The sequence below is a fragment of the Taudactylus pleione genome, unplaced genomic scaffold (genome assembly GCF_031769625.1).
Source record: "Taudactylus pleione unplaced genomic scaffold, aTauple2 ptg000171l, whole genome shotgun sequence".
Classification (NCBI taxonomy): domain Eukaryota; kingdom Metazoa; phylum Chordata; class Amphibia; order Anura; family Myobatrachidae; genus Taudactylus; species Taudactylus pleione.
The window spans coordinates 484443-498793 of record NW_028284573.1 but is presented as its reverse complement, the minus strand read 5'-3'; the positions used below and the strand labels follow the sequence as shown (position 1 = coordinate 498793).

The window sequence follows — 14351 nt, the reverse complement described above, 5'->3', positions numbered from 1 at the left end:
GGGTGGTGCGACCTGTGCCATGGCACAGGGCACCGCAGGGCAAGGGGCGCTGTTTGGGCTTGTGAATTTTCCTGTTTATTATCAGTCTCACTTGTAGCTTCCTCTTCTTTTATCCCCAGCATCTCCTGGCCTCCCCTATCTCTTCCCTGGCCCTTCCCCATGAGGCCATGGCCCTCTCTCAGGTGCACTATTTTATGTCCCTATTTATCCCCAGCATCTCCTGGCCTCCCCTATCTCTTCCCTGGCCCTTCACCATGAGGCCATGGCCCTCTCTCAGGTGCACTATATTATGTCCCTATTTATCCCCAGCATCTCCTGGCCTCCCCTATCTCTTCCCTGGCCCTTCCCCATGAGGCCATGGCCCTCTCTCAGGTGCACTATTTTATGTCCCTATTTATCCCCAGCATCTCCTGGCCTCCCCTATCTCTTCCCTGGCCCTTCACCATGAGGCCATGGCCCTCTCTCAGGTGCACTATATTATGTCCCTATTTATCCCCAGCATCTCCTGGCCTCCCCTATCTCTCTTCCCTGGCCCTTCCCCATGAGGCCATGGCCCTCTCTCAGGTGCACTATATTATGTCCCTATTTATCCCCAGCATCTCCTGGCCTCCTCTATCTCTTCCCTGGCCCTTCCCCATGAGGCCATGGCCCTCTCTCAGGTGCACTATATTATGTCCCTATTTATCCCCAGCATCTCCTGGCCTCCCCTATCTCTTTCCTGGCCCTTCCCCATGAGGCCATGGCCCTCTCTCAGGTGCACTATATTATGTCCCTATTTATCCCCAGCATCTCCTGGCCTCCCCTATCTCTTCTCTGGCCCTTCCCCATGGAGCCATGGCCCTCTCTCAGGTGCACTATATTATGGCCCTATTTATCCCCAGCATCTCCTGGCCTCCCCTATCTCTTCCCTGGCCCTTCCCCATGAGGCCATGGCCCTCTCTCAGGTGCGCTATATTATGTCCCTATTTATCCCAAGCATCTCCTGGCCTCCCCTATCTCTTCCCTGGCCCTTCCCCATGAGGCCATGGCCCTCTCTCAGGTGCACTATATTATGTCCCTATTTATCCCCAGCATCTCCTGGCCTCCCCTATCTCTTCCCTGGCCCTTCCCCATGAGGCCATGGCCCTTTTTCAGGTGCACTATATTATGTCCCTATTTATCCCCAGCATCTCCTGGCCTCCCCTATCTCTTCCCTGGCCCTTCCCCATGAGGCCATGGCCCTCTCTCAGGTGCACTATATTATGTCCCTATTTATACCCAGCTTGTCCTGGCCTCCCCTATCTCTCTTCCCTGGCCCTTCCCCATGAGGCCATGGCCCTCTCTCAGGTGCACTATATTATGTCCCTATTTATCCCCAGCATCTCCTGGCCTCCCCTATCTCTTCTCTGGCCCTTCCCCATGGAGCCATGGCCCTCTCTCAGGTGCGCTATATTATGGCCCTATTTATCCCCACCATCTCCTGGCCTCCCCTATCTCTTCCCTGGCCCTTCCCCATGAGGCCATGCCCCTCTCTCAGGAGCGCTATATTATGTCCCTATTTATTCCCAGCATCTCCTGGCCTCCCCTATCTCTTCCCTGGCCCTTCCCCATGAGGCCATGGCCCTCTCTCAGGTGCACTATATTATGTCCCTATTTATCCCCAGCATCTCCTGGCCTCCCCTATCTCTTCTCTGGCCCTTCCCCATGAGGCCATGGCCCTCTCTCAGGTGCACTATATTATGTCCCTATTTATCCCCAGCATCTCCTGGCCTCCCCTATCTCTTCCCTGGCCCTTCCCCATGGAGCCATGGCCCTCACTCAGGTGCACTATATTATGTCCCTATTTATTCCCAGCATCTCCTGGCCTCCCCTATCTCTTCCCTGGCCCTTCCCCATGAGGCCATGGCTCTTTTTCGGGTGTGTTATCTCCCTATTTAAAAAATAGTGGGGCTTTTTCTGGAACAGGGCACCAAAAGTTTGGTAATGGCTCTGAGGAACGGCATCAGTCAGCTTGCAGCCTATGAAGTTGCGAGTAAAATTGCGTGACCATAGGCGGGTGATAAATGACGTGTCTCATCGGGTTTATTTATGGTGCAAAGACAAATTGAGTTCTGTCACGCATTGCAACCAATTAAATATTGCCTTTCATTAATGTGCCTACACTAGACTGCTAAAAGCTGATATGTGGTTACCCTGGGTTACAGTACAACACTGCTTTGGGCTCCATGTTATTGAATAAGCCCTAGAGAGTAGCTGTGACTTGCCGAGGCTGTTTTACGTTCTGTTGGGAACAGCTGTTCTGTATTGTAAAATATCACGTTTCTTCTTTTCAGGTAGTCATAAACTATTCACTTGTGAAAGGTCTGAAATACAACCAGGCTACACCAACCTTTCACCAATGGAGGGACGCGCGGCAGGTGTACGGCCTGAACTTCGCAAGCAAGGAAGAGGCCACGGCTTTCTCCAACGCCATGCTGTTCGCCCTCAATATCATGAACTCACAAGACGGAGGTAAAAATGTGCTAAATTTAATACACCTGAACTCGCAAACGAAAGATGACTGATGAGGTGTCTGCTTTTATTGTGGCCGTATTCATAGTGACTACGTATGCTTCCCACATGTACTGTGATTCCGGCAGCGTGCATGATGTTAGATTGGCCGCCATGCACAATTACTGTCCAATTGGTAACAAGTGCGATCATTATCGGAAGTGTTAGTAAGATGCGGTCAGAATGTGACCGACACTGGTCTGCGTGTGGTCTCATGTTCCAGGTGCGCTATTGGCCAGACCTCGTCCAATATGGCCAGTTACACGTGTTCCCGATAGCTTCTGTCGCTTCTAGTTGAATATGAGCAATAGATGTGTGGCAAGCTTTGCTGCCATGCTTGCCATCAGGGTTGCATAAAAATCGGATTTAAAAAAAAAAAATGGATTTATTTGATTTGATTTAAAACAGATTTTTTTGGATTTAAATAGGATTTTTTAAAGTAAAGGTTTTAAAATGTAAAAAGTTTACTTAGGATTTTTTATTTAAATTTTTTTTTATTTAAATCAAAAAAATGTCAATAGAATTATTTACATTTATTATTATTATTATTATTATTATTATTAATAGCCCCTCCTTCTCCCTCCTCCAGTAAAAACAACCCTCTCACCGCTGTGCGCAATCAGCAGCCGTTATGCGCAGCATCCGCTCACCGCATTGACACACATCGCATGAGTCTCAGCAGTTGGGACACCTTGACGGAGAATACGAGAGGCTGAGCGCTCGCAAGCGGGTTGATGTTGGGCCAGTGCGCATGACGGACCCGGCTCCGTCGTGCGCATGCACGAGACCCGGATAGCGACGGGCAAGCCGTTTCTATGGGTCTCGCTACAAAGGGGGAGTGCTGTCGATGGTGAGTGACAGCACGCCCCCTTTGGTGGGCATGCTGGGGGGCGTGGTTGGCCAGACGGAGGCGTTACCATGGGAACACTTACCGTCTGGGGCCGCCCCACTGACATCACAAGTGATGTCAGTGGGAGTGCTCTGGGCTCTGATAGAGCCGAAAGCACTCCAGGGCTTGCGGCAGACGAGACCCTACCACGAGGGTCTCGTCGCAAGACCAATGGTCGCGATGGTCTTGACCATCGCGACCATCTTTGTGGCCGCTCGCTATAGCTGTGGGTGGTCACCCACAGCTATGCGAGCCGCGAGGAGGCCGCTCTAAAATCAGGAAGGACGGCCCTGATTCAGAGCGAGCGCTCTGTCAGAGTGTCCGGCTCTGAATCAGGGCCTCTGTGTGTGTCCCGATCGGTCTATCTGTGAAATGAATGTTTCCTGCCCACGACTTGGCGACTACCTTGCGAAGGCATGGAAAAGACCTGTGTCGCGGGCGCGTAGCCAAATGTCTGCGCTTGTTTGAGGTGTGCATATGGATAAGGGACGTCGGTTTCTGACGGATCTTTTGCTCTCAGCATGGGCTAGACGCAAGTGCCGATGCGGCTGTAGACGGAAAAACGGGGGCGGTACGACCATGAGCGTGGAGTCGTGCCAATATTTATGTTAGCATAAGGTAGCAAATTTACCTGCCGTGCCGTCCGCGCTTAGGGGCTGATTCTGAGTCGGACGCACGGCTGATGTAGGACGCAGTTAAGCTATTACAGCGCCTAAAGACGCTCAGAGTGGGCGTCTCAGTCCTCGCACAGTCGGACGTGACGGTGTACACCAGGGAAGGGTTTGTAGCAGAATCGGCTTAAAGTCGCAGACGTGCGACCAGGAAAAGACACGGACATGGGTGATGCTTTCATGCGTCTTAGAATCAGCCCCTTACTGTATTGGCGCTTGGGGGCGACTCAGGCTTAGGACAATGCTATTTTATTTGAAGCATCCCTGGACGAGATGCCGGGAATCCCCACTTTGGTTTATCACTCAGCTGGCCTAGAACGTTGTTGCAGTAATTACTATTAGATTATGGGCCTGATTCAGAGCCGTTCGCTATTTGCAGTCGTTCGTTCAAAAACAAGGGGTGGCTATTCAAATGATCCGTTCGCAAATTGCAGTCTGTTCACACCTCTAAGTCTGAACGAGCGAGCAAAACATACGCTCGTTTATTTGATAAAAACGCCCCCTGGCCGCACGCACCATACGTCATGTCCGCTATTTATTAGATTAATCGAGTACATCGTACAGCGTATGAACTGCTCGCTATTCTTGTGGTTGGTGTTTTCAACCGCTATTTTGCGAGCAGTTCTGAGTTAAAAAAAACCAAGTGACGTGGTCAATGACGCTGCTGTATTAATTATGCACTCCCTTAAAACGCCCGTTTTGACCTTTAAGCACGCCTGCGTTCGGATCTCCACTCCCCGTTTTCAAGCACCTTCCCCTGTTACCACCCACATACGCCTCATTCTGTCACTCAAAATAGCAGGCCCTCGCTATATTGCGTACCAACGATTTTCGGCCGCACTGACTGGTTCGCGCATGCGTACTAAAAACCGTACGCATGCACAGATGTGCGAACATCGCTCGGAACGAGCGTACTGCCGCTAGCGAGTGGCTCTGAATGAGGGCCTATATGCGGTTACAATGCACTATGTAGATATACACTATATAACCACATAAACGTTTACAACATTTATATAGTTTGCTGCATGATAATAGTGAGTGTAAATAACATAACCTGGGAGAACATTGCGCTCGTTAGTGCTCTAATTAATGTACTCTGCACTGCGCGGCCGTTGGGGCTCATGCTGAGTTGAATGTATGGTTGCTCGCGGAGCGTAGTTTACGTGTTTTCGCACTGTACATGCACTGGGACCGCTCTTACGCAAGTAGAGGCGATGCAGGGTCACGCGCTTTTCTATTGCATCTACACTAATGACAGAACAGGTGTAATAGCTCTGTAACGGTGCGCTCTCACGTAGGCAATGTTCAGCAGGGCGTGACGATGGAACCGCGGGCTACGCAGAGATGGCCGGAAGCGTAAATGCGTCTTTTTAGGTGTACCGTATGTGCCAAAGATAGGCTGATGAATGTGCGCACTGATGACGATGACGAGTAGCAAACCCAGCGTGCGGATAGGGGGTGGGGACACCGCAATGATGCGTACTGCTCTGCATGCTGGCGGATACGCACATCTGTGCATGCTGTGCGAGGTCATCTCAGCCGATTAGTGTTCAACGCCACATCGGGCCCCGTATGTGTATAACCTATGTGTGGTTTGTAATGGGTCTCTGTAATCCAGGTTGGCAATCACACAGCTATTGTGGAACTACAAGTCCCAAGGTGCATTACAAGCATTGTGCTATATGGTGCAGTAGGTGGCTTTCAGCGTTTAACGCAGAGGGGGGGGGGGGGTAAATACTGATTACTTGGGCATGTTGAAGGGGCCCAACAGGGGCCTGGGCCAGATGTTGTCACCCTTTGCCTCCACTCCCAGATTTGCCCACACCCCCCAGTACCCAGGTCCAGTTCATCTCTCTATGGCCCAGCCAACAGACACTTGAGACACTCGTGAACCACTTATAATCAGTGTCATTCCCTGTGGTATCCACGTACAGTGTCAGCTTTATGGGGCGGTGACTATGCATGCACAGTGGTATGGAATAGCGTAAGCAGCCCTGGTGGCTTTGCCTGTTGCGCTGACTCTCTAAGGGGTAAGTAGTAACCCAGACTCTGCAGGGTACAGACATAAACATGACCTATTACTGCACATTTTCATTTTGTGCATAATGTAAAAAAAATAGAGCACAGACAAAAAATCCCTCAGCACTCTGCTGTCAGCCAGCAAGAGTCCCCATTATGGTTATACGTAAGATCCAGAAGTCTTAGTTACACACGTGCAAATATATTATAATGTCCTCGCCAACTTCACAGCACTACTGATAACGGGTGCGTATCCACTAGATGATTAAAATGAGCGATTGAACGTTTACGACATCGTAATCGTTCAATCACACATTAATCGTTCATAAATCCTGCATTAAAAGGACGAAACGACCAGCGATGCGCGCTCCCGCTGGCTGTTATCGACATCAATCATCGCCTGAACATGCAGGCCAAGCTGCCGATAACGACAGATTGTACATGTTCGGGGATGAGGGAGGGTGCCTGCACTGAATGACTTATCGTTCAGTGTGGGTACACTATACACTGCACAGGATGGAGACAGATTGCACGATTACAATGTTGTAATCGTACAGTTGTTCCACTCTCGTCCAAGTGTAAGCAGTCGGTGTTCCTATATTGAGTCACGTGGTCTTTCCATTTTTTTTAAATGAGAGCTACCTTCCTGGGAGTTACCAGAATCCTCCATAATGCCACTATAAGGTGCAGCACACCCCAGCAGCCAGGGCCGTAGCTAGGGTAGTGCGGCCAGTGCCATGGCACAGGGCACCACAGGTCAGGGGGCACTGTTTGGAACTGTCAAATGTCTGTTTATTATCATTCTCACTTGTAGCTTCCTCTTATCTCATCCCCAGCATTTCCTGGCCTTTCCCCATGAGGCCATGGCCCTTTTTTGGGTGCATTATGTCCCTTTGACAAATGAGGGGGGCGCCAATGCTCTTTCTGGCACAGGGCACCAAAAAGTCTAGTTACGGCTCTGCCAGCAGCTACTGACCCCATAGCTGCCTTGCAGACAGTGTCTTGCAAACTGCAAGTTGCTCAGTCAGCTTAGAGGTAATAGCTGGTGCTAGACAGTGATAGGGCTGCTACCATTCAGTTTAATTCTGCATGTAACCCGCCTTTTACCCTCTAGGGTTACCAGGTTACTAACTCCCTTGTAATTTAGGGTACCTACTTCTATCTTCCCACTAAGTGGTACACATACTATTGATTCAGTGTCTCCACCCAAGTAATAGTAGTCAATTAGGGCTACTTGGGAAAAGCCCTTTAAATGTTATAGTATGTATATAACTGGTTTAGTATTTCCCATTATTATATGTACCCATAAATCCTCATGTTGCATAGTAATGCAATTACCAGTAGAATGAAACATTTACCAGTACAATAGTGCAAAAGTCAGACACACCAAAGTTAAGCCGCATACACACACAACGATTTTTTTGAACGATTATCGTTAAACGATATTGTTTAACGATAATCGTTTGAAAAAATCGTTCACTTTCTGAGTCAAACGATGAACGATTATCGTTCATGCGCGTTCACGTTTGTAGTTCAGTCAGACTTGTCAACTCAACGACTTTCATGAAGGGAATATGCGAAAATCGTTTGTAGTTCAAAAAAATCGTTCATTACACTTTAAAAAATCTGACAGATAATCTGACAGAAAATCGTTCATAAAATCATTGGTAACAAAATCGCTGTGTGTGTGTATGCAGCTTTAGACATGTAAAAAGGTTGACAAGGTGAAAAGTTCGACATGAAAATGGTCAACACCAAAATGGTTGACACATTTATTTTTTTATCCTTTTTTTAGGGATAGGGTTAGGCACTTACCCCCATGGTTAGGGTCAGGCACCAGGAGAAAGGGTTAGGCACCAAGGGGAGGGTTAGGGTTATAGTGAAAATGAAGGCTACCCAAAAAAAAAAAAATTGTCGACCATTTTCATGTTGACTGCTTTCACGTTGAACTTTTGACTGTCGACCTTTTGTACCTGTCGACCCTTTTACATGTCTAACTTTAGTGTGTCTGACTTTTGTCCTTGTTGAACTTTTGCCCCTGTTTAACCATTCACTGTCTAACGTCTGATGTCTATCTAGACATTGAGCCGTATACAATTTGAGCGGACCCGCGATACTTCCCCTACTTCGCAGGCGGAAAAGTATCGCGCGTGCCCGCGTATCACCGTATTCAATTTGAAAGTAGGCGAAAACGGGACCCGGCAAAACTTAAACAAGTGGAAAGTACTGTCAGATTTGGGGAAATCAGCCTGACACCCCCCAAGAGATGCTCTGACATGGGGGTTCCCTTTGGTACCCCCCCAATTTGGCTTGCTGAATGTATTTATTTGTTGTTTTTAAACGGGCTCCATAGCTTCTAAATAGCGTTTTTGTATACGTGGTGCAGAATAGTATTCTGGTGGTTTTTTTGCAGAAAAGAACTTATCCCAGCAAATTTGGGGTACTTGAAAATGGGGGTCAGCATATTTTAAAGTTGCTAAAGTTAAGTTTGAAAAGTCCACCTGCCGCAAACCCCTGCAATGAAAAAAAACACCTGGGTTATACTTGGGGACCCCCCCCCCCCAGAGTCAAGTTCGCTAGTTTTTAACTTTGTCCCCCGACATTTATGTTTTTTCGCCCCCAAATTCAAAGTGATTTTTTGGGGTGTTATGTGGTGTTTTTTTTTTTATTTGATACTGTTTACTTTTGTGGGACTGTCTGAAGGCTGCACGGGGGGTACCCACAACATTGCACTCCAAAATCCCAATTCTGCACTTTTTTCCGCCTGCTATTCATAGGCGAAACTTTTCCGCCTATTACATTGCGTTGACTTTCCGCCTAGGCGAAAAGTCTTTCAAATTGAATACGGAGTAATATCCAAACAGGCGAAAATGACGTCATCGGCCAATTGTCTAACTAATTACTGTTTATCTCTTATACCACAGCTCTTATTCATCTCTCGGGCCCTACTTTCCCTGACAGGAACCCAACCACACCCAGCGATATCACTCCGCCCCTTCTTCTCCAGTGCATCCAACACACTGTAGCACAACCTCACAACAGAGAAAATAAAGTACCACATAAATCGATATGTTAATACACTAAATACATATATCATGAATTACAATACTCCATTATAACTACATGACACACATTTACATTTTACCTCATGAATTGTGACTACATACATGTACAGTATATAATAAATAGTAAATTGAACATTTATAAATATTACATAGATTTATAAGTACAGGACTTATTTGAACCCTTACCCAGGGTTACATGCAAATAAACTGTAATTGTGCATTAAACCGTGCACAAATGTCATATTTACAAGTAACCCTACAGAGGTTGTGTCAGTGTCTCCTCCTCTGTAGAGAATTAGTGAAAGTATCTGGTGGAGCCCAAACGTACGGTATATATACACAGGAGATTATAAATATATTATATATTGCTATATGTGAACGTATGTATATAGAATTGTATATTTGCTATATATCCCATTGCCCATCATGCTGTGTCTTTTGCAGGACCTCTCACCCCTGCTGCATTTTACACTGACGAGTGACATACGATGCTGGATTTAGGGAGGCTAGGCCTGACCTAGAACAGGCAGCTCCTGTTTCAGTGTCCTGCGCCTGCCTATTTGGATACATATATGGTCTAGCTGGTCTCCTCTTAGCTTTTCCTGTCACTGCTGCCCTGATTGGACGACTTTCTGTCCAAAATATCCTTGAGAGTCTTTTGGTTGCTTAATTCTTGGCTTCTTTTCAATGGGCATTTCCTGGTTCCCGCGCTCCATGTACAAGGGATTTCCCCATTCTTGCTGAACACGGATTTGCTGTCGGGACCTGTCCGACCCTTATTACCTGATGATTCTTGTGGATGCAATTTGCTTCCTGTCCTATGCGAGAATCAAACTGAAGGGCACTTTATATCTCCGTTTTTCATGCTGCCACTGGGCAAATAATTTCATCCATTTGATATGCCAGGCTACCAGGCTGGGCACTGTCACAACAAACGGGTCAGCTTGGCCACTATCAACCTGACTGGTGAGTATGCTCCATCGTAACCCCTCGAATTCCAGACAGCGTGTCGCAGATTACGTTATGTCATGCTGCCAATTCCCTGCATTTCTTTGTGGTGGAAAGTTTTTACACGGACGTTAAGGTGGGTCATTACGACTCGGTATAGTTTATGCCTGATTTTTAAATTTTAAGGATGATTTTAGTACAATATTAGTATATTTGGCATAATATAGGTATAAAGAGATAATAAAAAGTCATAGAAAAATATATATTTTTTTATTTCTACGTTTTTTTTAAAAAAATCAACAAACCTGACAACTTCTGTGTTATTGCTAATCTGTTAACAAAAAATTTACTTTTCGTCTAAAATTAAACTTTTTTTTTTTTACTTAAGTATGAGATCTTTGAAAATTAAAACAATACAAAAACTAAAATAATTGTTACACCGACATTGAGGTTGAGTCATAATAACCTTTTCAGAGTTTGCGTCCATCTAGTTCTCTGCGTTGACGCCGGCTGACTGAGTGGTAGCGGGAAACGGGTAGGGGGGGGGGTCTTAACTCCAGCTACTGAGAGGTTTGGCAACATTGCATAACTAAGTAAAAAGATACACGGAATGTAAAACGCCCTGGGTCATCATGACCCAACCTCAATGACGCCAGGATAAAGTGTCCCAAGAGTTTGATTGATTTAATTAGCTTATTTCCCTGCCAAATTAATTTACATGGTCTCACATTCTGTTTAAAATTTTAATTTGATTTTGCCATAAAGATGTAAGAAAAAAAACTCCTGCTTCTACGTATATTAAAACCCATGAAAATCGATGTATCACTCACCCCTTTGACGCTGAAGGATTTCACACCCCTGTGTTGAGTCTGTTTTGGCACCTTTGTGGCTGGCAGCCTTTTTTATGTAGTATCCACACAAATGAGACCTTGTTTATTTCACAAGACTTTGAATTTTCCAAAAGTAGCATTAGTCTATTCGTTCATCTTAACTCGTCAAATAAAATCTAACTTCAAATGTGCAAAAAAGTTTTTTTCTTTTAGTAAAATAGTAACTAAAAGTAAATGTGATTTTTTATTTTATTTTATTTATTTTTTTTATCTTTCTTAAACACAGCCAAGATATACTTTATGGGCCTTGCTTTAGCATTAATCTACCTTTCCAAAGGGAAAGAGCGGGATTCTATGTGTAGGTTTTTACAAACTTGAAATTTTTACTTAGTTATTTCTAATATTTGCCTCCTTAAATTAAATGCTTACATTGTGCAGGGAAAACATGGTAGCCCAGCAAGGCATACCATTTTAAAAACAAAAAAACGTATCACATGAAATCAGAGGATCCTCGTTTTTACTTGACCCTGGAATGTGGAGATTTGGGTATTAGACATCCCCCATTATGGGAAATCTGGCTTTTGGAAGGCTAATGAAATATATAAAAAATAATCTGTTATGTGTAAAATCATTATTTATTAGGTATTGTCAAAATGAAAATAAATAACTAATGATAAGTTGTTATTACTACTACTTATTGTTTATTATACCAAAAGTATGATATATACATTATGTATAATTTTTGATGATAAATATGATTAGAGATTATAATTACAGGTTGAGTCTCCCATATCCAAAATGCTTGGGACCAGGGGCGTTTTGGATATTGGAATATTCCGTATTTTGAAATATTTGCATACCATTATGAAATATCTTTGAATGGGACCCAAATCTAAACACAGAATGCTTCTATGTGTTATATACACCTTATACACACAGCCTGCAGGTCATTTTATACAACATTTTCAGTAATTTTGTGGCTCAAACAAAGTTTGCGTGCATACATGAAATTAATTTATTTTTCATATACACCTTATACACAAAGCCTGAAGGTAATTTTATACTATATTTTTAATAATTTTATGCCTTAAACAAAGTTAGTGTACATTGAACTATCAAAAATTAAAGGTTTCATTATCTCAGTCATGCCAAAAAAATTCCGTATTTCGGAATATTTGGATATGGGAGACTCAACCTGTATTTAAATCATGGAATAACACTGGGTTGTATGTGTGTATATGTGTATGTATGACTGTGTGTATATATATATATATATATATATATATATATATTTATATTTAAATTATGGAACAGCATTGCCGCTCAACTATATTTTATAGTGTCATTTAAATGGCACAAGCCGCTTTTACATAACAGAAATTAATTTAAGTTTCACAGTCATGAGCTTGTTCTAAAAATATGTCCCAATAAGCTCTTTAAAACATAAATAGATGGTTGTATTTTGAGTGGTGGGTCTGTGGGTCTGCTTCTGAGGTAGGAGCAAAGCAGAAATGAGCAAGTAACTGAGCACAATGGCAAAGCCATGTTACACTGCAGGAGGGGCAGGTGTACAATGTGCCGAGAGATTTAGATGGGAGAGGGGTGTATGCAAGCTGAAATATATATTGCAGTGTAAAAATAAAGCTGCCCAGAATGTGTGAGGGCTACATGCTACAGCAGCCAGTATTTACCCTGCATGTAAAAGTCAAAAACTATTTGCACCCATTATGTTGCAGCATGGTGTGTCCAGGTGCTCAGTAACTTGCTCTCCTTTGCTTTACTCCCAACTCAGAACCAGGCCCTGTGAGAGAGAACATTAATGTCATTGCAGACCAAGCAGAAAAAGAAAACAAATCTACTAAAATTACACATTTTTAGAATGATCCGCATAACATGTGTGAACTAATTGTAATTCAAGTGTTCTGTATTTTGAAGACAATTTGATTTAAGAAAGAAATCATAAAAAAACCAAACCATTTTCCAGTTAGGGTCCCGGCTGAGATCAGCAGCGCGCTACTAATTTTCCTGCTCAGACCGCGTTCTGAGACTTGATTCTGAGCAGCCCTGTCTAGAAAACTTTAACAAGCTGCGCGTGCGTTGTGGGCTTCAGACGCGTTTTGAAATACTTACAAGTGGTCCTGCTGCATCTTGCTTTTCTTCACAACCACTGAATGGGTGTTTCTAGGAAATCGGTATGAATGACCGCCGGACGAGAGCCCGGCGGTCGAAATCCTAACGCCGGCAAGCCGAACAGTGCAGATCCCAACAGAGGTAAGTAAAGTACCTAACCTTCCCCTCTCCCCCCCCCTAACCCTCCTTTAGGGGTGCCTAACCCTAACCTCCCCCCAGGGGTGCCTAAACCTAACCCCCCCTCCCCTTCCCTTAGCCTAACCCCCCCTGGGGGGGGTGCGTAACCCTAAATCCCTCCAGGGGTCCCTAAACCCCCCATCCACGGCCACGTGGATACTTAACCCCGGCTTTGGACGATCGGTCCTGCGTCCTGTCGGGGTCCCGGCGTCGGGATTAACATAGGCGACACCTATGTTAGATCCGTCGCCGGGATTACACTGTCGGGATGCGATCCCATTACGAGGTGCCAAGTGGGCGACAACAGGGATTTTGCCTGTAAGAGAAACGTTACTGGACGCGTTGTGCGCATATAGAGCCTGATTCAGCATGGATCGCAATTGCATCCGTGTACAAAGATCGGCTGATTGTTTTGTACTGCGCATGCGTATGCACTGCGCTTGCCCGGCGATCGCACTGCGATTACGGACGCACTGTGGAATCCATCGCAGAGTGAGTGGCAGGACGTCAGTGTTTGGGGATGGTCACATTAGCATTCTATTCGCAATGGACGCCTGTAAGAACGTTCGCATTATGGGCGACACGAGATTAGGCCCATTAGCTGTAAGCAGTAGGGGCATCCTAGCACACAGACACTTACCTTGGCACGTCCACAAAACTTGGCCGACATGCCCCCGTTTTCTTCCTTCCTCGCCCCAAATGCTCGCATCACGTCGGTCATGCTGCAGCCTAGTGGGGCACTGCGACTATCAGCGCAGACACCGATCGGGACATGCGCAGTACAGATCATGCGCACGTACAGATTGCCAAATATCGGAGATGCACATAAACCGTCGACTTTGCGTACATAGCGGGCCCATAGCCATTTTTTCCATGCCCGAAGTTCGGGAGCAGCATACGTCCGCTTTCCGTCCGTCTGTGCTTGAGGCCCCCACAGGTATAAATGAGATCATCTGCGCGGGAGGGCTGATCCCAATCACTCCAAAAACCAGTCCTAGGAGGAGAACACCGTAAAAAGCTTTCACCAGATTCAGATTTGCCGAAACATTATAATGTGTCTGTAATGAGTGACACGGGGACAGGCAGGAGAGTA

The 14351-nt window shown here is 45.5% G+C and overlaps 1 protein-coding gene across 7 annotated transcripts in view; it reads left to right on the top strand.

Moving 5' to 3' along the window:
- Positions 1-14351, top strand: part of EVL (Enah/Vasp-like) — a 185251-nt gene that overhangs the window by 97328 nt on the left and 73572 nt on the right. For all 7 annotated transcript variants that reach the window (XM_088475396.1, XM_088475395.1, XM_088475390.1 and 4 more), the window contains exon 3: positions 2313-2490. In XM_088475396.1, the coding sequence (XP_088331522.1) occupies positions 2313-2490 (178 nt within the window). The remainder of the gene's footprint in view (positions 1-2312; positions 2491-14351) is intronic.